Genomic DNA, 21,642 nt, shown 5'->3' with positions numbered 1-21,642 from the left:
TCTACCAGGCACCCGACAACATGCACAGGATTTAACCCAAAAGCAGACAAGTTAAACAAAAAATAAAGTCCCGCTGAAGTGCCATAGAAATTCTCAAAGTGTTCTTTCTAACATGATTTCTGTAGCCTCTCAGCAAAGTTACAGGATGATCAAGCCCCAGATGTAAACCTGCTAGATGGAATCATTTTTTTGCTTATTTGATAAATATGTTCTCTTTTTACTGTCAAACCACTTTCTGTATTGGGAAATATATACAACTTTATCGGAAACGGAAGCTTCTGGGAGCCTGCCTTAATACTTAAACTCAGTGGCAACCAACTTCCCACCTCTGCCACCTTTCCATGAGGACCATGAGCATGGACAAGTACCAATTGGAGGCTGGGGTGCCACAACGAGTAAGAGACCACAAAGGGGGCAAATCTGGTTCAAGCTTCTGCCAATGCTATTCCACACCCAGGTCTGCCACATAGAAACCAGCCCTGTGCGCTCGCCAAGCTCCTTCGTTGTGTCTAGGGAACTTGGCACCTTCAATCATTTTAAAAAGTTGATAATACTGGCTTCTCATTTTAACTTTTCTGAGGCCATGTAAAAAGAGTCTTAAATGCTAAAAAAGGAGGATGAATGAGTAACTAATCTGAACACGAGCGATGCTGTGTGAATCATTTGTTAACTCCCCCAGAAACTCCCATTTTGCTTGCTCAAGCATTGAAAAGGGGAAGAAAAAGTGCTCAGCCAACAGCTCTCAAAAACACCAATCACATTGTTTCCACGACTGGAAAAAAGTGAAGTCAGACAGTAAGACCTAAAAAAAAATGCTGTCCAAGTGAAGCATCCACCCCCCCACCCCCCCCACATTCTCGGCAACAGGTATCTGAGCAATCCGCACCAAATCACCCACTACACACTATGTACCTGCCAGCCAGCGTAAGCTCTCGGGAAGAAAGACAAACTGGGATTATCTGTAGGTCAGCAATAAGTTCAAAGATGACAACTTTTCATGATGCCATGTTTCCATTTTCAATATGGACATTTTCCACATCAGCAGGACAATATTTGTTATGCAAAGAGCTGTGTATTAAATACATAAGTAGACAGGACAGGTGGCTTTCTCCTTTAGGAAACAATGCAAGAAATGGAGTCAGAAAATAAGCAACGATGGAACAGCTTTCAAAATGATGAATGACATCACAAGTGTGCTCTGACCTCCCTGGCCGCCAGCATGACCCCCTCCTCCACCCTGGAGCCCAATGACACAGCCACCTGTTGTCCTCTATGGACAGGCGACATCTCTTTCCTGTATGGACTGGCAGGGTAAGTTCAGGCATATTTGACAAGCTCGTACCAAAAAAACCACCTTAGGGCTCCAGGTATGTGGATGAATCCTGCCCTGCTTCTACACTCTGCTTATCTGCAGTAGGAATTTATAGAGTGTGGCTTTAGAGCTACAGCCTCAACACCGCGAGGTTGTGGGTTCAAACCCTGTGCTGCTTCTTGTAACCCTGGGCAAGTCACTTAATCCCCCCATTGCCCCAGGTACATTAGATAAACTGTGAGCCCTCCTGGTGAAGACAGGGGAAATGCTTGAAGTACCTGGATGTAAACCGCTTTGAGTGTGGTTTTAAAACTACAAAAAGGCAGTATACAAGTCCCAATCCCTATCCCTTAATGAAATAAGGAGAATGGAAGGGGGTGTGGGAAGGATATCTAAGGCCAATTTCCCTATAGAAAAGAGCTTGTAGGAGAGATGATCAGACATATCTCTCTAACACTCATGAAGCAGTTCCCTCAACTCACAGCTGCTGTGGCTCACGGATTCCAGTTTCCACCTCTTACAGGATCACAAATTAAGCTGCGTTTAATATTACTTGTCACTTATATAGCGCTGATTAGGGTGTCACAGGAGAGAGAAAACACAAAATACTAATGTTCCTGGAGGGACGTGGTTTTATGTCATGCACACTGCCCCCACTCTTCCATCCTCATCTCATCAGGTTTAACTCTGGGAACACATTTTCCCCATCCTGTCCCCGCGTGTTTTGTCCCTGTTTCTCCCCATTCCTGTAAGCTGTGTCTTAACCGCACAAGCCTCGAACACTTATGATTTTAAAGTGTTTGAGGATTGTGCAGATAAGGACAGAGCTTGCAGGATTGAGGCAGGGACAGGAAAATAACTCGACGGGAAGATCAGTTCCCAAAGGGACAGGGAAAAATTTGTCCCGTTTCATTCTCTACTTGGGAGAACATTATAGAAAACTAAATAAATAGTGTGAAGTTTCAGCCTCTGCTAAGCAGAGCTGGTATTGTGACATCTTAACGCCTCATTCCACCAATAAGAGCCAACCTCATCAGTGATGTCACAATGGCTGGATTGTCCTATATTTGGCTCACACAAGAACGTAAGAGTTGCCCTACTGGGACCGACCAAAGGTCCATCAAGCCTAGTACCCTGTTTCCAACAGTGGCCAACCCAGGTCCCAAGTACCTGGCAGAAACCCAAAGAGCTGAGCTTGTGATGTCATAATGCCTCACTCCACCAATGCCTAAGAGCCAACCTCAGCGGTGAGGTCACAATGGCTTCATTGTCCTTTACTTGACTCAATTTTACTACATTTTGATTTCTAGAGTGGTGCAGTGTAGAGAATGACATGGAAACATTTTCCCGCCCTATCCCCATTCCTGTAAGCTCTACCTTAACCACACAAGCCTCAAACACTTATGATTTTAAAGTGTTTTGAGGCTTGTGCGGATGAGGACAGAGCTTGCAGGAATGGGGCAGGAAAATAACTTGTGGGGATGGGATAATTTGTCCCCGTGTCATTCTCTGCCTCTGTCCACTCACTACTCTTATGAACTAACCATGTAACCTCTCCTCCCTGACCCTTAAGCTTGCATAGGTCCCTGATATACATGAGTGTAAAGTGCTTTTAAATGTACAATATACCATAAAAATAGCCACACTGGGTCATCATACCAGTGGTTATCTAGCCCAGGATCCTGTTTCCATAGTGGCCAATCCTGGTCACAAGTACCAGGCAGAAACCCAAATAGTAGCAAGATTCCAGAATCCCAAAGAGCAGCATTCCATGCGGAATCCCCCAAAGGGTAGCAAGATTCCATCCATGCTAGCTATCCCAGGGCAAGCAGTGGCTTCCCCCATATCCAAAACGCTACTGCAGAGCTGGCTTCCCCTTTTTGGCTAGTGAAAGGCAGAGATGCACCCTCTGCTTCACCAGGGTATAAACCTCTGTTCTGCCCAGACACTAGCCCGGTACATTAGCTCCTGCAAGGTCAGGATATGAATGAAATGGCTCTGTCCTTGTGTTATTCTTACTGACACTGAGAATGTGAGAGCTGGGAATAGATCCAACACCATTCACCATGATAAAATACAGCCATCATTCTCCGGCTAGCAGTCAGCACCCCGCCCCACCCCACCAGGCACCTCATACATATGTGAAGCATATTTCTGTAAAGCTATTGTGTTTCTAAGAGAGTCTGAAGAACTGGTACCCTATATGGGGCTAGACAAGGCCAAGAGGATTTTCCCCTGACAGATCACAGCACCAACTGTTTCTAAGGATACCTTCTGGTGCTTTTAGCTCCATTTCAACAAGTGGAAGGCCTCCTCTTCCCCACCCAGGGCATGCCACTTTTGCTGGCCACACACAAGTTCCTGAGGCTAGGAAGAGCCCAAAGATCCCCCAAGAAGGGGCTGTTAGGGGGGCAACAAGTTCCTGCTCTGGGAATGCCCTTGGGAAAAGTCAAGTGGGGCAAAGGAGCAAGTCCTGGATCTCACCTGTCCAGGAGCCACCCACTCCCCCTTGTGACGTCATTCGGAGCGGCAGCTATTGGCCACAAGGGAGCCAGCTCTGCGGACACGCCCGCTGCAGCGACGCCATAAGACGTCATAGCCTGAGCAACCAATCCCAGGACAGCTCACCCTTCTTTTCAAACTCAGCGGGCCTCTGCCCCAGCGACGTCACGGCGCCCCCGATCACAGCTGGAGGGTCCCAAAGCCACTTGCCCAAGATCCGCTCCCGGAGCCCGGCGGTCCCCCACCCAGCCCGCCCGGACTCACCGCGGAGCTCCGGCACTCCTGCTGCTGTTGCTCCCGCCGCGACTCTGTCACTCCCAGCTCTGAAGGAGGAAGTGAAGAGAGCCGGGAGGAGGAAGTTCTGCGGGAAGGAGGAGGAGGCAATCGCGTTGAGAGAGGGAGGAGAGCGGCAGAGTGCGAGTCTGTAAAGAGAAGAACTGAGTAGGGGGGTCTGTAAAGGGAGAGAGGAGAGGAGCTGAGTGCAGGGGGAGTGGGAGTCTGTAAAAAGAGAGAGGAGGGGAGCTGAGGGCAGGGAGAGTGGGAGTCTGTAAAGAGAAAAACTGAGTGCAGGGTCTGTAAAGAGAGAGAGGAGGGGAGGCGAGTGCAGGGAGAGTGGGAGTCTCTAAAGAGATGAGCTGAGTGCAGGGTGAATGGGGGACTAAAGAGAGAGAGGAGAGGAGCTGAGTGCAGGGAGAGTGGGAGTCTCTAAAGTGAAGAACTGAGTGCAGGGTCTAAAGAGAGAGAGGAGAGGAGCTGAGTGCAGGGAGAGTGGGACTCTCTAAAGAGATGAGCTGAGTGCAGGGAGAGTGGGAGTCTGTAAAAAGAGAGAGGAGGGGAGCTGAGTGCAGGGAGAGTGGGAGTCTGTAAAGAGATGAGCTGAGTGCAGGGGGAGTGGGGGACTGTAAAGAGAAAGGAGGGGAGCTGAGTGCAGGGGGAGTCGGGGGTCTGTAAAGAGAGAGAGGAGGGGAGCTGAGTGCAGGGGGAGTGGGAGTCTGTAAAGAGAAAAACTGAGTGCAGGGTCTGTAAAGAGAGAGAGGAGGGGAGGCGAGTGCAGGGAGAGTGGGAGTCTCTAAAGAGAAGAACTGAGTGCAGGGTCTAAAGAGTGAGAGGAGAGGAGCTGAGTGCAGGGAGAGTGGGAGTCTCTAAAGAGAAGAACTGAGTGCAGGGTCTAAAGAGAGAGAGGAGAGGAGCTGAGTGCAGGGAGAGTGGGAGTCTGTAAAAAGAGAGAGGAGGGGAGCTGAGTGCAGGGAGAGTGGGAGTCTAAAGAGATGAGCTGAGTGCAGGGGGAGTGGGGGACTGTAAAGAGAAAGGAGGGGAGCTGAGTGCAGGGGGAGTCGGGGGTCTGTAAAGAGAGAGAGGAGGGGAGCTGAGTGCAGGGGGAGTGGGAGTCTAGGAGTGGAACGGAGTGCAGTAAGTGGGAGTTTATAGAGAGAGGGAGAAAAGGAACTGAGTGCAGGGAGTGGGAGTTTAGGAGAGAGGAGACAGTTGAGTGCAGAGGGTGGTGGGCTAGGCGGCAGGAAGAGAGATGCTGACTGCAACACTGAAAAGTTGCTAAAAAACCTGACAACTCAACTCAAAAGGTTTCTGGCTTGGAAATTCTCCCTTGTCTATGCAAATGCATTACAAGGAGCTCTCCTTGTGATGCACTAAAGGGAATGCGCCCCCCCTCCCCCCAATTTTCTGCTGTTGTACATATGCTGTGCTCTCACACAACAGCTTCCTGCATCTTCCCCAGCCCCCCAAAAAGATATTGCCCACTGTGGGGGAGCCACAATCAGCTTAAAGTTGGTAGGGAAGAGAGCGGTGGCTGTGGGCTTAGCTCATTCAGGGCTTCCCCTGCTGGCTCCGATCACCTGGAGCTCCAGAGCCAGCAGGGGAAGGCCCAAATAAGCTAAGCTGGTAGCCACTGCTCTCCTCTCTGCCGGCTCTAAGCTGATTATGGCTCTGGAGCCACCATCAGATGGCCAAAGCAGGAGGATGAACTGTGCCTAGCGATTGCTCTTCTTAGCAGGCACCAGGCACAGTCCCTCCCCTCTCTTACAGGGCAACTCCGCACAAATAGCATACATATGATTTGCCAGCTCTTTCTTTGTGCAGAGGTCTGTAAAAGAAAATTGCTCCCAACACGATATTTGTGCATCTTATCCTGAGTCTGTAAAGAGAGGGAAGAGATGTCTGTAGAAGGAGGGGATCTATATAGAAAGAAGGCAAGAACTGAGTGCAGGAGAGGACAAATTCAGAGAAAAAGTACAGGAGACGTCACTAAACATAAGGGGGAGTCGGCAGAGTGCTGGAGGATGAAGATGGCTGAATGAGGGGTGCAGTGAGAGGGTGAGGATGAGGCTGAGAAGGAGGAAGTGCTGGAGGAGCAGAGAGGGAGGGAAGGACTGACTACAGAATGGGATGGGTGGGAGCAGATAACAAAATGAAACGAAACCAGAGAGATGTGTGTGATGGGGAGAGTGTGGCGCAGTGGTTAAAGCTACAGTCTCGGTACCCTGAGGTTGTGGGTTCAAATCTTGTGCTGCTCCTTGTGACCCTGAGCACTTAATCCCCCCATTGCCCCAGGTGCATTAGACAGATTGTGAGCCCACCAGGACATTACATTACAATGTACTTGTTAACTGCATTATCAAAAGTTCTATGCGGTTTACAAAAAATTATTAATTATAACATATTACATAGAAAAATAGGTTTTCAACTTACATAGAGTATGACATCAGAAACGGGCCGACGGCCCAACAAGTCTGCCCACTCAAACAACCCTCCCCTAAGCATTTTCCCGGAATGAACCCACATGTTAATCCCATCGTCTCTTGAAGTCGAGCACGTTGCTAGCTTCGACTAATTGACGTGGAAGACCATTTGGTGAAGAAGTACTTCCTGATCTCGCCATGAAGTCTCCCACCCTTGAGTTTGAGCGGATGCCCTCTTGCTGCCGTGGGACCTGTAAGGAAAAAGATATCTTCCTCCACCTCAGCAAGGCCTGTTAGATATTTGAACGTCTCTACTATGTCTCCCCTCTCTCTGCGTTCCTCGAGAGAATATAACTGCAGCCTGCTTAGACGTTCTTCATATGGGAAATCCTTGAGTCCTGAGACCATCTCATTGAACCGATTCTCTTCACATCCCTTTGATAATGTGGCCTTCAATACTGAACACAGTACTCCAGATGAGGTCTCACCATGGACCTGTACAACGGCATTATAACTTCAGGCTTTCGGCTGACAAAACTTCAGATGCAACCCAGCATTTATCTAGCCTTAGCCGAAGCTTTCTCCACTTGACTGGCAGTCTTCATATCTTCGCTAATGATTACACCCAGGTCCCGTTCTGCGACAGTGCTTGTTAAGGTTTCATCATTCAGGGTGTATATTTTGCAGGGGTTACCGTTACCAAGGTGCATAACATTGGCATTAAAGCTCAGTTGCCAAGTATTTGACCATTTTTCGAGTAAAAGTAGGTCCTGCCTAAAATGTTTGTAAGAATCAGCGAAAAACAGCAATGAATGAAATTCCTTTTCATGAGAAGCTGCCAGGAAAAAAATGCTTAAGTACTTGAATAAATTCATAAAAATGGTATAGAAAACTGAATAAATAAATAGTGTAAAGAGCTTCAGTCTCTGGTAACCAGAGCTGGCATTGTGACGTCATAATGCCTCATTCCACCAATAACAGTCAAGCTCATCAGTGATGTCACAATGGCTTCATTGCCTAGACTTGGTTCACTCTTGCTACATTTTGATTTCTAGAGTGGTGCAGTGGTTAAAGCTACAGCCTCAGCTCAGTGCCCTGAGGTTGTGGGTTCAAACCCACGTTGCTCCTTGTGACCCTGGACAAGTCACTTAATCCTCCCATTGCCCCAGGTGCATTAGATAGATTCTGAGCCCACCAGGACAGACAGGGAAAAATTCATGTGAACCGTTCTGAGTTCTCCTTGGAGAACAGTATAGAAAATTGAATGAATGAAAAGAGCCGACTGCAGCAATGGGAGTTAGGAGACTAGCTCTCCTCCTCTCCAGTTGTAGGCTGACCCTCCCTCTGTCTCATCTCCTCGTTGCATTTAGGGAACAGAGAAAAGGGGAAGTGGGGAGGGCTGGAAGCTGACATTAACCCCAAATTAAGTTCAAGTTCATTTTTATTTGATAAATCGCCTATTTAAAACATTCTAAGCGATGAACAGTATAAAAAAACAGTGTAGGAAAACATACAAGTTTTGAGACAATTTTTAAAACAACATTTTAAGAATCAAATATTAGGACAAAGCATTAAAAAGTCAAAATTTAAGAAAGGTATTCTAAAATGTTGAGACTTAGAGACAGACATGATATAGAGGGAAAAAAGGGTAAAAAGTTACAATAGACTAACTAGGAAAAACAAAAACATAAAAAGGGTAAAACACACAGGGAAGGGGAAGGAGAAGAGAAAAAAAAATAAAGAAAGAAAGAAGAGTAATAATAGTAAAAATAGAAATAAAATAAGAATGGTTTAGTCAATTAATCATTAAAAGTATAATTGAATAAAAAAAGTTTTTAATAGTTTTTTAAAAGAGATAAGGTCTTTTTCTTTTTTACACAGAATGGGCCAAAATCTGGCCCACAGAAATACCCAGAGCATCATTAGGACACTTTTCTGTACTACTTGCCATACAAAAGAGCATTTACAAATATTAGTGTCATCTCAATACCAGCAACAAAAAACTCTCTGAAATAACACACACACGTTCATTCAAAACATATAACAAGCCTGCCCTACCAAACCAACATTAACACCCAAAATGCAAACAGCAATAACCTGCTGGTGAAAAATGGGAATCCAAATACTCCAATGTGCCCAAGAGCACAGATTCAAAACCAAACAAGGTGAACAGCAGACTCCTAGCACAGAATACCTGACTTCAGTCACACAGAAAACACAGGCAGACCTGCAACACATACAGTCGTGAAAAATTAAGACACCCCATCAAATATTCAGTTCTTTCTTAAGAAATGTTCATATATTGATGTCAAATCTTTTTTTTATCTATCTCTAGAATAGAAAGTGATGTAATTGCAGGTAAACAACAAAAATGTTCCTTGATTTACTCATGAAACAAAAGGCATCCACAACAATGTGTATTCTAACTGAGGAATAAATTAGGACACCCTAATAGCTAGTGTTACCCCCTTTGGCTGAAATAACTGCATCTACCAGACTGGCATCGGTCTGAGGAAAGTTTGGCCCACTCCTCAATGCAGAATTCTTTCAGCTGTGAGATGTTTGAGGGGTTTCTTGCATGTACAGCCCATTTCATAGCACCCCACAGCATCTCAATGGGATTAAGATCAGGGCTTTGACTCAGCCACTCCTGGACTCTCCATTTCTTAGTTTCAGCCAGTCCTTGGTGGATTTACTGGTATGTTTTGGGTCATTGTCATGTTGCAGGATCCAGTTTGGCTTCAGCTTTAATTTTCTTACAGATGGTCTCGCATGTTCCTCAAGCACTCTCTGATACACGGTAGAATTCATGGTGGATTCTATGACGGTGAGCTGGCCAGATCCTCTGGTGTCCAAATAATTCAATTTTAGACTCATCTGTCCATAGAACACTATTCCAGAAGTCCTGGTGTTTGTCTACGTTCTCCCTGGAAAACTTCAGTCTGGCCTTGATGTTTCTCTTAGAGAGCAAAGGTTTCCTCCTTGCACACCTCCCATGCAAGTTAAATTTGTGCAGTCTCTTTCTGATTGTAGAGGCATTCACTTTCACATCAACAGTAGGAAGAGCCTGATGTAGGTCCCATGAAGTCATTTTAGGGTTTTTGGAGACTTCTTTTAGCATCTTGCGGTCTACTCTGGGGGTCAACTTGCTTGGACAGCCAGACCTGGGAATGTTGGCAGTTGTTTGGAAAGTCCTCCACTTGTACACTATTTTCTGGACCGTGGAATGGCTAATGTCAAATTATTTCGAGATCTTTTTAAATCCCTTATCAGACTTATAAGCTGCTACAATTTTCTTTCTGAAGGCCTCAGACAGCTCTTTTGATCTCACCATGGTGTTCACTTTCAGCGCAGCAGTCATGAGCACACCAAACCAAATGTCTGAGGTTTAAGTAGGGCAAACCACCTTCAAAATGCTGAGTAACTATATTCTAATCATGTGCACCTGATGTGATACACCTGTGTGTGATTTGAGCCAATTTAAGTGGGAGGATATATGGGGTGTGTCCTAATTTATTCCACAGTTAGAATACACATTTTTGTGGATATCTTTTGTTTTATGAATAAATCAAGGAAAAGTTTTGTTGTTTACCTGCAATTACATCACTTTCTTTTCCAGAGATAAATTAAAAAAAGATTTGACATCGATATGTGAACATTCTTATGAAAGAACTGAATATTTCATGGGATGTCCTAATTTTTTCACATGACTGTATGTGTTGCGGGTCTGACTCGGCGATGTTGAAGAATTCACCGGAGTGCTCGTTTAAATATTCAAGAGACCATTTGCATGGCAGTGTTGGAGACTGCTTGAAAGCTTGCAAAAGACTGCAATAAGCCATTTTGATAATCCAACGCTAAAATGCATGCAGGCTAAACAGACTGGAACTGGTTTAGCGACCAAGTTAAAGGCAACCTAAAGTTTTGAGAATCTGGCCCTGAGCAGGAAAATCCTGAGGAAATTGGAGACACAATATGTGTTCTGTTCTGTCCTGCCAGCAGGTGAGAAATGTGGACCAGCACCAGAACTTAGGAATCCTTCTTGCCCTCTCTACTGTTACTATTCTTATGTAAATTATCTTCTGTATTTTTTTCCTTTGACTACCAGTACATGTATTAGTTTGGCAACACCTAAAAATTGTCTTGCCAATAAAAGTTATGTGAATCTAAATGGGAGGGACAAACGTGCTGAGAGTGGGAAAAAGGCTTGGGAAGTGTGTACAGATGCAGAGGGAAGGTGAGAGGGTCATCAATTTCTGACTTTAGGGAAAGTGGGAGACTGATGGAGAAGCAACCCATGACCTAATGCCTGCGCGGAATGTTCAGAGGGAAACAACACGCATGCCAAAGATTAGCACAGATAGGATTTAAATGGAGTCCAGTAGTTGTTAATGAGGTCATTTCGTATTCCCTCCTAATGCTCAGAAACCAACCTTACTACGGGAAACAACACCAACTTGGAGCTGGCACTGGGGTGTTTGAAGAAATGTGCCGGATTTTATTTAATTTGCAAGCAGAAGGAAGCCCGTGAGCTGGTAGCAAAAGACAAATTAATGCAAGTTAGAGCAAAGCCGAAAGAGAAAGCACACATTGGCACCTAGTTCTACATTTAAGTATAAGCTTTTCAGGTGAAAACTAAACCATTAAGGCTTGGTACCAATTTGTGCTTAGGGGTTTGCTTAGGCATAGGGTTACCAGACATCTGGGAAAACATGGGCATGTCCTCTTTTTAGAGGACTGCCCGGGATCTAGGATGGACTTTCCAAAACCTATCATTTGTTCGGGTTTTGGAAAGCCCCGATGAGCTCCAACCACATCTGGAGGGCCTCTGAGCATGCGCAGACGATTTCACACATATTCGTGCATGCTCCAGGTCTGTCCGTAAGAATAGAGGAGTATTTGTGGGGGTGAGGCTGGAGGTAGAACTGAGCATGGCTGGGGCGGAATGAGGTGGGGTCATATGTCTGAGGTTTCCCCAAGAAAAATATGGTAACCCTACTTGGGCATGCGTGCAAGAGCCACATATAATGCAGAAACTCTTGTGTGCATGTTCCTTCTCCTTACTTTTGGTCTCAAGGCATGCATACCATTAGTGTTGAGCATTGGAGAGCTAACTTTTGGCCCTGCAGTATGGGTTGGGCACTATTCAGTATAGCACAGCAGTTCTGATCTTCAGCCCACCAGTTAGGGAGAGATGAAGAGCTGAGAGGAACAAGTGTTGTGACATGGAAAACTGGAGGCTGAAAGATGATAAAAAGCAAAGGGGAAGATAAGTGAAATTTAGCTGTGACTGCATAGAATTTGAAGAGATGATGCTGTAAAGGAAGAAATTTAGAGGTTCTGGTACAGAAAAAAACAAGATACAAGGAAGACTGAGATAAGAGAGAGGGGATAGGGAGGAAGAGAAGAAAGGTCAATTAGAAGAAGATGATAAGAAGGAACTGGGACCAACATGATTAGGAAAAACTCCCATCCACACAAAAGAGATAGAAAAAAGCATCTTATTCTCGGTTTAATGATTAGGTACAAAATTGCACTGCCATTCTACTGATGGGAAGGAGTGGATCACACCAACATTTTGATGATGTGCCATGAGGATTAAACAAACTAAAAAAAATGCTACGAAATAAAGGTTGAGGTACTGCTGTGCAGAACCCTCTAGTCAAGTGCCCCCCAGGTGATTCTGAAACAGGGAAGGTGCTGCCATCTACTGGCTGAAGCTTAGCATATGCAGAAGATTCATCCTTTAGATCAGTGGTTCCCAAATTTTATCTTCCTTACCCGAAGCGCAATGGTCAGCAGAAGGCACAGGCTGCTCACGTCCAGCCCCAGCAGGGTTTTTCCTCTGACACGTCACTTCCAACGCATCAGATGGTTGTGAGCAGCCTGTTTTGAGGCTGCCTCCTGCTGACCGCTGCGCTTCAGGTAAGGAAGAGAGGGAGGGAGCGAGGGGGTTCGTAGCTCAGGACCGTCAGCTGCTTCTGCTACTTTGGGGCTTGAGGAAAGAAGGGAGGAGGGCTTTGCAGCTCAGGGCGGGAGGGAATTGAGTGTGTTAGCCAAGGTTTCTAATACACTCTCGATTAACCAGAAAAACAGTTATCTGGTATCCACCAATTCCCATAGGTGCCAGATAACTGAGATGCTCCTGGTCTGTATTAAGCGCTGACTGTCATGGACTCACTGCTGTGTGGGGGGCTCCTCAACATCAGGTCTGTGGCTGCTGCTGCTGTTGTTGCAAGGGGGGGGGGGGGTCTGACAGGGGCTGTCTTCTTTGCTGGGCCAGTGTGTAGCATGCCATGAAAATTTGGGCCAACTTCTCAAGTCTGTAGAAGAGCTCCCCTCTGGAACAGTCCAGACTAGTGCTGGCCGATTCCCGATTTGATAAAAAAAAAAAAAAAAATCGGCCTAGCTGATTCAGTGACCGACCCTCCTCCCCGTGCCTTCCTAAAGCAGGAGCGGCAGCGCTGCCTCTTGCTGGCCTATCGCTGCCGCTCCTGCTTTATGGGGCGAGGGGAGAGGGTCAGTCGGGAAGAGCTGCAAAAATGCTAGTTCTACCTTGTTCCATGCTTTGGCACTCTTTCCTGCATCCTCCGGCTTCCCCCAGGGCCTCCCATTCTTACCGCAGCCTCCAGAGAGGATCGCCAATGCTCTATGCGATCCTTGTAGGCTGCCACAGTCCTCAGAAGCACGTTCCCTCTGACATGATCTTGCCCCTGATGTCAGAGAAGGGGTGGGATCGCGTCAGAGGGAATGTGCTTCTGAGGACTGTGGCAGCCTCCAAGGATCGCTTAGAGCACCAGCGATCCTCTCTGCAGGCTGCTGTAAGAGTGGGAGGCCCAGGGGAAGCCAGAAGACCTGCAAAGCAGGGGGGAGGGCCAGGCCTTCCGGAGAGGGGGGCCCTGATCTAGAAGTACATGGAAGGGGAAGGGAGAAAGGGTACTGCTGGACAGGGGGAGCAGGGAAAGGTACTGCTGGACGGGGGGGAGGTAAAAGGAAGGAAGAAGAGGTGCTGCTGGATCTGGCAGAAAGGGAGGGAAAGAAAAGGTGCTACACACTGGAGGGGAGGGTGAGATGGTGCATGGGGAGAGAGCATATTGGGTTGGGGGTGGGTAGGAGGGTTGCCACTCGAGGGACAGAGAGAGATAGTGTGCAGGAGACAGAAAGTATTGGACTCATGGAGAGGGCAAGATAGGGAGGTAGAAAGGAGGGAAGGAGAAATGTTACACTGGGGAAGGAGGGAGAGATGCTGGATCTGGGGATGGTGAGTTCCATTGCTGCAGCTGCGTGGATGGAGATGAAAAAAGGGAAGATGCCAGACTTCCGGGGGAGGGAAGGGAAACGGAAGCGGAAGGGGAGGACAGATATGGAAGATGGATGGTTAGCACCAAGAAAGAAGGAGATCCTGGCAAGCGAGTTAGCAGAAGACAACAAGAGCCTGGGACCAACAAGATCTGAATAATGATCAGACAACATAAGGTAGAAAAAATAATTTTTTCTGTTTTGTGATTACAATATGTCAGATTTGAAATGCCAGAGTTGCCAGAGCTGGTGCTAGACCGCAAATGTGAGCTAGGATTTAACAGAGAAAGGAAAAGTATTTTTTGTTTGTTTACACCACAGCGCCAGTGTGAGTAAGAGAGGGCAAAGGGGGTGAAGAGGCTATAAAATAAACCCACCAGGATGTTTGAAAAAAACACCCACTTGGGCAGGAATATCGAATCGAAAATTCAATTCAATAGGCTGAATCGAATCGAATTGAAATTTTTTTTCCTGAGTCGGGCAGCATTAGTCCAGACATCGGAATCTGTTCTTCAGCTGACCAAAGGTGATCTTGATGATAGCTCTGGTGCTCTTGTGTCTGCAATTATACTCCTCCTTTGCCTAATTTTGGAGGTGCACAATAGGGGTCATGAGCCAAGCTTGCTGGGCATAGCTTCTGTCATCTGGGGCGGGGGGGAACAAAATGAGAGACAGGGGTGTTATTGTCAGCTGTGGTTACCTTGGGGAGGTGGGCGGTTGTGCCCATCTGGCAGGGGGGGATAGTAGGGAGGACAGGGGTCTGGAGTTGGTGGATCCCTCTGGTGCTTACCTAGCAGTCAGCCACCATTGATCTTCCTTCGGTTTAATTTCCTGAGTGCTGGAATATGTGGGCATCATTGGTAGAACCTGGGTATCAGGGACACATAAACTATCTCCCCTGGACATTACATAACACCCTGAATATTGAAAGGAATGCTTTCATGTTGTGGTAAGTGGCCTTGATGTGTGCAATCAAAGAAGCCTATGACAGAGGAGAAGTGGGCTATGGCGTAGAAATATGCCATGTTCTGTTGGGCTTGGGAGGTGCAGGGGAAGGTATGTAGTCTGGGGTGTGGGTAAGGAAGGCTTGGAGGAACTGGGTGAGGCATTTGGAGAGTGGGGCTGTGTTGGCTGTTAGGACTGACTGGAAGCTCCTGGTGTCCAAGAATGTGCGAGGGAAGTGGCGACTTGAGGTGGACAAGTATGGGATTATTCCTGTGGATGTAAGACTGGAGGAGGGGTTTGAGCTGCTCACAGAGATCCTGTACAACAGCCCTGTCAAAGAGGTATCCGGAGAAGCACTGCTGGTCTGTGAGGTCCAGGAAGCAGGAGTGGGGCCTGAACACTCTCCTGCAGGGCCAGTGCATTAAATACATCCATCAGCCACTACCACGGGTGCACCCTACTATCCCCACAAACACCACTCCCCTCCCCAGACAGATGACTCCCAGGCACTCAACTCTCCCACCCCTGGCACACTGTCCTCAGACAACACAGCAATAGCAGTAATGTCATCCCGCCCCCACAAGCTTCCAGAACACACACCTGACACAATCAGCACTCACTCTGCAGCTCCAAGCGCACAGTGACACAGCAGAGAGTGGACGGAGAGACGAGAAGTAGGTAAGGTGACTGGGGTCTGGCAGGTATGGACTATGGCATAATGAAGGAGGTTGATGCTTGAAATATTCACCAGCGCGAGCAGCATCTTCTACCCGCTGTTCATGCCTGCCTCGGCTCTCCTCTGATGTCACATCCTGGTCCCATGACCAGGACGTGGCGTCAGAAGGGAGCAGAGGCTGGTGCAAGCAGCAAGTTAAAGATGCTGCTTGAACTGGTGAACATTTAAAGAGATATGCGGGGCAGAGAGAAGGAAAGGTGCTGGTGCCCAGGGCACTCGATCACACCCCCACCCCACCCTTATAATGCCACTGGATATGGGTGTGTGGTGGGATAGGTGACAGGCAGAGCAGCAGGGCTGTTTAGGTGAAGGATCAGACAGGGACCTAGACAGACAGGTAATACAGCACTCAGCAAGTCTCCAGTAGTTCAAACATCCACTTTTCTCTTGATCTCCAACACAACTATTGGTCCTCGTATTTGCTTTTAAAGCAGGTCTAAATCTGGTCATGTTTTGGGACACCCAAACAAATCATTTTGCTATCTTGGCAGGATACACATTCCCTGAAGCCGTCCATTTCACGCCTACCGAATGCCCACTTTGCAGCCGTCTTGATTTCAGTGAATAGTGTAGCCCAGTTTTGTTGTGATTATGGGCTTTCGACATTTTTGTAGAAGTTGTTTGTCCATCTCCCGATGATGTCATTATTTGCACATTTTGTTTGTTTCTTTAAATGTGTACTTGGGTGAAACAAACTCCTACTGTAAAACACTATGAACTATAACTTTTAGACATTTTAGAAAAATGCGTGGGGTGTGAAGTCCACCAAAGGTCCCAATTCAGGTGCTGGAGATAAAGACAATGTCTTAGTTGAAGAAAGCATGGGACAGTGGGACAAGCACGCATGATCTCTGCCTGAGAGGAAGGGATTGTAGAGCTAAAAAAAACAAAAACTAACGGTAGATAGAACATATGATCTTTATTGGTTGTTTTCTGTTTCTTTGTAAAGTAAAGATCATATCCCATTGCTGTACTACCTTTGTTACCCTGACTGCCTTCTTTGCTTTTCAATGTATTCTTCTTTTTGAGATCCCTTCTAACTTTGGGAAATATGCTGGTCTTCTTATCTTTATTTATTATATGTCTTTTAGGTTAGCCCACTTGTGGTCAGCCTCAACTAGGTTCTTTTTCTCTGCCAGGACCTCCCAAAGATATCTCTCCGATCTCTGTGTGCACTTTCTATTAAACTGAACTACAATGTCTGCTGCTTCCTGGACTCCACGTGAGAGCAGAAACTTTAATTGTTGTTTGTCCCATATAATTATAGCCAAGCTATTATTCTTAGATGAAACCTAGCTTGTCATCACCAAAACATTCTATCAACAGTCACTCCTCACTAAGCAACACATGGTCACCAAAACTGTCCTATTTTTCATTCTGCTTTTAGTTGGGGTGTGTAGCCATTCTAGGCAACCTGCCACCTTTCTATGCCCTATCATTGCTCAATGCTGATTGACCTGGCTCCCTCTCCCTGGAACTCAGTGCACTCTAAGGGCCTCTTTAATCAAGCTGAATAACGTGGGCTGGCATGGTAAAAACACTGAAGCCCATAGGGATTGAATGGATAGCACTTACTACTGCGGTTTGATCAAAGAGGGCTTAACTCTGCTCAGAATAATCAGACTGGCACCTCTGCCTGTTGCTATCTGCATTCCAGTACCAAAAGAACAACCTGACCAGATGGGATGTCATCTTCTCTATTTATTTAATTCATGTTCTATCTTGCTCTCCCCAAAAAGCTCAGAACAGGTTACAGGTTAGCAAACATAATATACAGAAACATTGAAAACTCCTTTTTCAGACTCCTCCGATCCATCTCACAGGCTATAACAGCCTGTACTCACTGTGACCTGTTTGTGGATGTATGCTACAGCCTGCCTTAGCTCTCTCACAGTAGCTGGATTAGAGAATCACTGCCTCATGCTGGGAATGGCTCTGCAAAGCTGATGTTTGGGCTGCCAGTCAGACCCAATGCCTGACTGCACCTCCACCCCTGTGGACTGACGGACATACCTCGGGATGGGCAGAGGGAACAAGATGCAGCCAGCACCCTGCGAGACACCGCCAAGCCTCCTAAGGGCGCCTAACAGCCTGCGCGTGATCCCTGCTTAACAGTAGGTCAGACAACTTCAGGGACAGCCCCGAGTTCCAAAGAAACTAAGCAGGCTGAGATTGGCCTGTCAGCTACAGATAGAAGTCGGTGTGTTCCCAATGCAGGCAAATCGAAAGAAATGCACTGATCACAAGAACCCCGAAGAAATAGGACAGAAAACACATAATAAAATGTGGAGAGCAGAAGGAACAAACTGTAGGTGGAGATAAGGAGCTTAGTGAAGTACAGAAGAGGCATACAGAAAAATCCAAACTGGATTCCTTCTGCAGATGGCACGTAGCCATGGGGACACTACCCACTTCTCTATAATATCTCACCTATTACACTAGAAATTCAGTTAACAGGTTACAATTTGCCATAGTTCCAGTGCAAGGTTTTTCAATACAAGTTTTATTCTTACTTGACACATACTCAGGATCTAATACCAATATGCATAATATACAGTTTACCTTAAAAAAGTAATTTTATTAGATCTGTCTTTTCCCATTCTCAAACAAAGTGTAGTTAGAGACTTTTATTTTCAAATGAAAACTATTCGTCGGGTGTACTGATTTTCATCAGAATTGTCTAATATGCAACATGCTACATCTTGATCCTGCATAATCTTTGACTGTTCTGGAGTATTCTATCCCCCTACTATTGAGTTCACTAAAGTATGGTCCCAGTACCTTAATTACCACTTCACTTCAGTACAGGAGGAACAGCATCAATACCTCTGTCCAACAAAATAAAATTCTGATAACCATTAAATTGAGGAGTCCTGGAGTAGGATTTCTAATTTTATTTCACATTTCTTCCTGTACCAAATACTGATCAATTCCTGTGAAAAACTAAAATAAAAACTGAAAATTAAGAAACGCAGAGATATTTTTGACTGAAAAAGGTTAAAAAGGCCCTAGCTTCAGAGGGACTGCACTGAAAGGTTTCCATATCCTTTCTGGCTGGGCCATAGGTCTCCTGCTGCCATTATTTCCTTTATCCACTAAGACTTGGTGCAGTCTGTGCTGCTGACTGACCTTCCTCTCCCACCCTGCTAAAGCTTCTCCATTCAACTCGGTGATCTGGCATTTGGATTTGCCGCTCTCTCCCTCTTCACCCACTTATTCCCCAAAAGCTCTCCTGTGGTAGCATCTCTCCCAACCCAAGGGTGCTTCTCTCTTTCAAATCCCACCCCCCACATATGCTTCGCTCTCTGTCCTTCCAATCCCCCTCAGATGCTTCTCTGTATGTCTGTCCTTCCCCCATGGGTGCCTGTCTCCTTCCAACCCCACCCCCTCAGCGGAATCTGCAAGACCTCTCTCTCCAGTTCCTGACTCCCTCACCTACCTCTTCCCTGGCCACTGCACTGAACATAAGAACATAAGAAGCGTCATCTCCGGATCAGACCTTCGGTCCATCAAGTCCGGTGATCCGCACACGCGGAGGCCCTGCCAGGTATACACCTGGCTTACCCTATAGCCAACCATATCTCTATATGCCTCTCTCAAGGAGATATGCATCTAGTTTGCCCTTGAAGCCTAGGACTGTCGATTCTGCAATAATCTTCAGGCAGCCAGCAGTGGCAATGAGGTGAGCCTGCTGCCGCCAGCCTACCCCAGTAGCCACCTCTCTGCAGCGACTTCCTGTTGCCGCATAGGTGGCATCTACAGAAAGGCAGCTTCTGGGACAGGCTTATGGCAGCAACTCACCTCATTGCTGCTGTCGGTTTCCTGAAGACTGAAATACAGCAGACAGGGAGGAGGTAGGTGGGGGAGTTGGCTAAACCCAGACAGACTTCCCCATTAAAAATCCACACAAAAAAGCACCCGGGTTTTCCCAACGATATGGTAACCCTACTTTTGTTTAGTATTGGCTTTGTGAAGTAAATAGCCAAGGACCACTGAGGAAGGCAATTTGACTTGCAGAAACATGGCCGTGTTGCGTCTTTGTTGTGTTCATTTACTATTTCAGCATCGTTTGGATGTCTTAAATTGGTTTAAACTATGAATTGAAAACAGGCTGAACAAAACTTGCATTTGTGTATGAAGCCCAGTCCTCCATGCCTTTATCGGGACTCCCGTCTTCCCCGGGCCGTTGCGCCCAATGTCTGCTGGTGCCTGCAGCCCAGTGCTATGCGAGAGACGACGGCAGGAAGATTGCTGCTTCTCCCTGCTGATGGCCTGCAAGAACCCCTCTTCCCCCCGTGGCTTCGATACTGCTCCAAAGAGGAATTATATCCTAATTATATCAATTAAGGAGAAATTAACTAATTCTGTGATAAAATAACAATATCCTACTATTATCACAGTTTATAGGAAGAGATCCTATTGTCTGACTGGAATTTACTTTATTTTATTTTTTAATTCTAATTTAATTTACTCGCTGAATACGTGTTAGGATGTAGCTATCTTGTCTCTGTTTCCTAATGGATTGTATTTTTATTAGTTGAATTATTATATCTTTACTATTTAATAATTTTTTCTCAGGTACTTTAGCTAGATTGTGAGCCTTGGAGCAGTTAGGGAACTTCTAAGTGCCTAATATTTAGTTTTAATTTATTGTAACTCGTTCTGAGCTTCTTAAAAGCAAAAGAGACTTAAGCCTGGAAGCTCTGTGGGTGCCAACATTAAGCAAATTTTCTGACTACATCCAGGAAGAAGGTTGCAGCGCCGGAAGCTGTTAGCGCGCGAGGGCGTCAGCTACCTGTTGCTAGGAGACCGCCAGGGGTCCTGAGTGAGGGGCAGGGCTGCCCTACGCACTGCCTGTCCGGGCGGCTTCTCATGACTTCCGGGTTCGTTGCTATTCCATTTGACTGACAAGGAAAGGGAACTTTGTAACAAGCAGCCGCATCCGTGTTCTCTCGCTCCCGACAAAAGTGAGTGTAGGTGCTCTCCCCCTCCCTCTGGCCCGATAAGAGTCATTGCCGAAGCGGGGAAACCAGGCCCGGCGCGTGCCAAACCGGTGGAGTCAGCGCAGCTGGTGTGCGCATGCCCACGCGAAGCCCGCGTTGGCGCCCTTTTTCTGAGCCTTTCAAAAAAAAAAAAAAAAAAAGCGCCATATTTAAGCCCGAGCGACTTCACAGTTCAGACTCGCTGTCGGTTCAGAGGCGGCGTTTAATGTCAGAAACCCCTGGTAATTGTTCAGCCTTTTCTGCGCTATGCTCGGCCATCTTCGCGTGCGTTGACACCTGCACTCGAGGCCCCTGAAACGTGCTAACGCCGCCTTTAATGCTGCTGTTAAGTTTTGAACATTGGACCCCCCCCCCCCCCCCAGCATTACAGTACCTTCCCTTTCTAGTGAAATGTGTCTTGCTAAGGTTTTGCATCTAATCCTGCAAGTTGCTTGTAGAATGCAGTCAACCATCTTTCCACTCTGCCCCCTCAAGTTTTTATTCTGCAAGCAAGTTGCTCAGAAGTGTTTCTGCTCTACAGTTTTGGTTTTTTTTTGTGGGGGAGGGTTCTTAGTGTTGGTTTAAAGATCAGTGCCCAGGGGTTCCCACTTAACATAAAATCATAAGAGTTGTTATACTGGGACAGACCGAAGATCCATCAAGCCAAATATCCTGTTTCCCAAAAGTGGTCAACTCTGGTCCCAAGTTCCTATCTAGATCCCAAGTAGTAAAACAGTTTTTTATGCTGCTTATCCTATGCACAAGCAATGAGCCATCTCAATAATGTCCTATGGACTTCTCTTTTAGGAAATTATCCAAACCTTTTTTTTAAACCCCACTAAGCTAAATTATTTCACCACGTTCTCTGGAGTTCAATTACACATTGTGTGAAGAAATATTTTCTCCAGTTTGTTTTAAATACTTAGTAGCTTCATCGCTTGCCCCCTAGTCCTAGTATTCTTGGAAAGAGTAAACAAGCGATTCACATCTACCCAGGGCCGGATTTAGATGAAAAGAGGCCCTAGGCTATTCCACTTATGAGGCCCTTTCACCTCCCATTTTTAAGTTTGTAAATTACATGAGAGATAATAAAATACATCATTACTGTATAAAAAAATGTGACACGGATAATAAATAAAAAGTCGAGAACACTTATTTGGACATTTATTC

The 21,642-nt window shown here is 46.3% G+C and overlaps 1 protein-coding gene across 3 annotated transcripts in view; it reads right to left on the bottom strand.

The window, feature by feature from the left end:
* The window catches only part of RHOG (ras homolog family member G), an 87,084-nt gene extending 66,626 nt beyond the window's left edge, over positions 1 to 20,458 (bottom strand). The window contains exon 1 of one of the 3 annotated variants that reach the window (XM_033948370.1): positions 20,286 to 20,458. In XM_033948370.1, the coding sequence (XP_033804261.1) occupies positions 20,286 to 20,364 (79 nt within the window). In that variant the 5' untranslated portion in view covers positions 20,365 to 20,458. Of the gene's footprint in view, positions 1 to 3,796; positions 3,869 to 4,078; positions 4,132 to 20,285 lie in introns of those variants that run through there. The other 2 variants (XM_033948372.1, XM_033948371.1) reach the window with 2 other exon arrangements.
* Positions 20,459 to 21,642: the final 1,184 nt, after the last annotated feature.

The sequence above is a fragment of the Geotrypetes seraphini genome, chromosome 6, assembly GCF_902459505.1.
Source record: "Geotrypetes seraphini chromosome 6, aGeoSer1.1, whole genome shotgun sequence".
Classification (NCBI taxonomy): Eukaryota; Metazoa; Chordata; class Amphibia; order Gymnophiona; family Dermophiidae; genus Geotrypetes; species Geotrypetes seraphini.
This window is presented reverse-complemented; position numbering and strand designations above follow the sequence as displayed.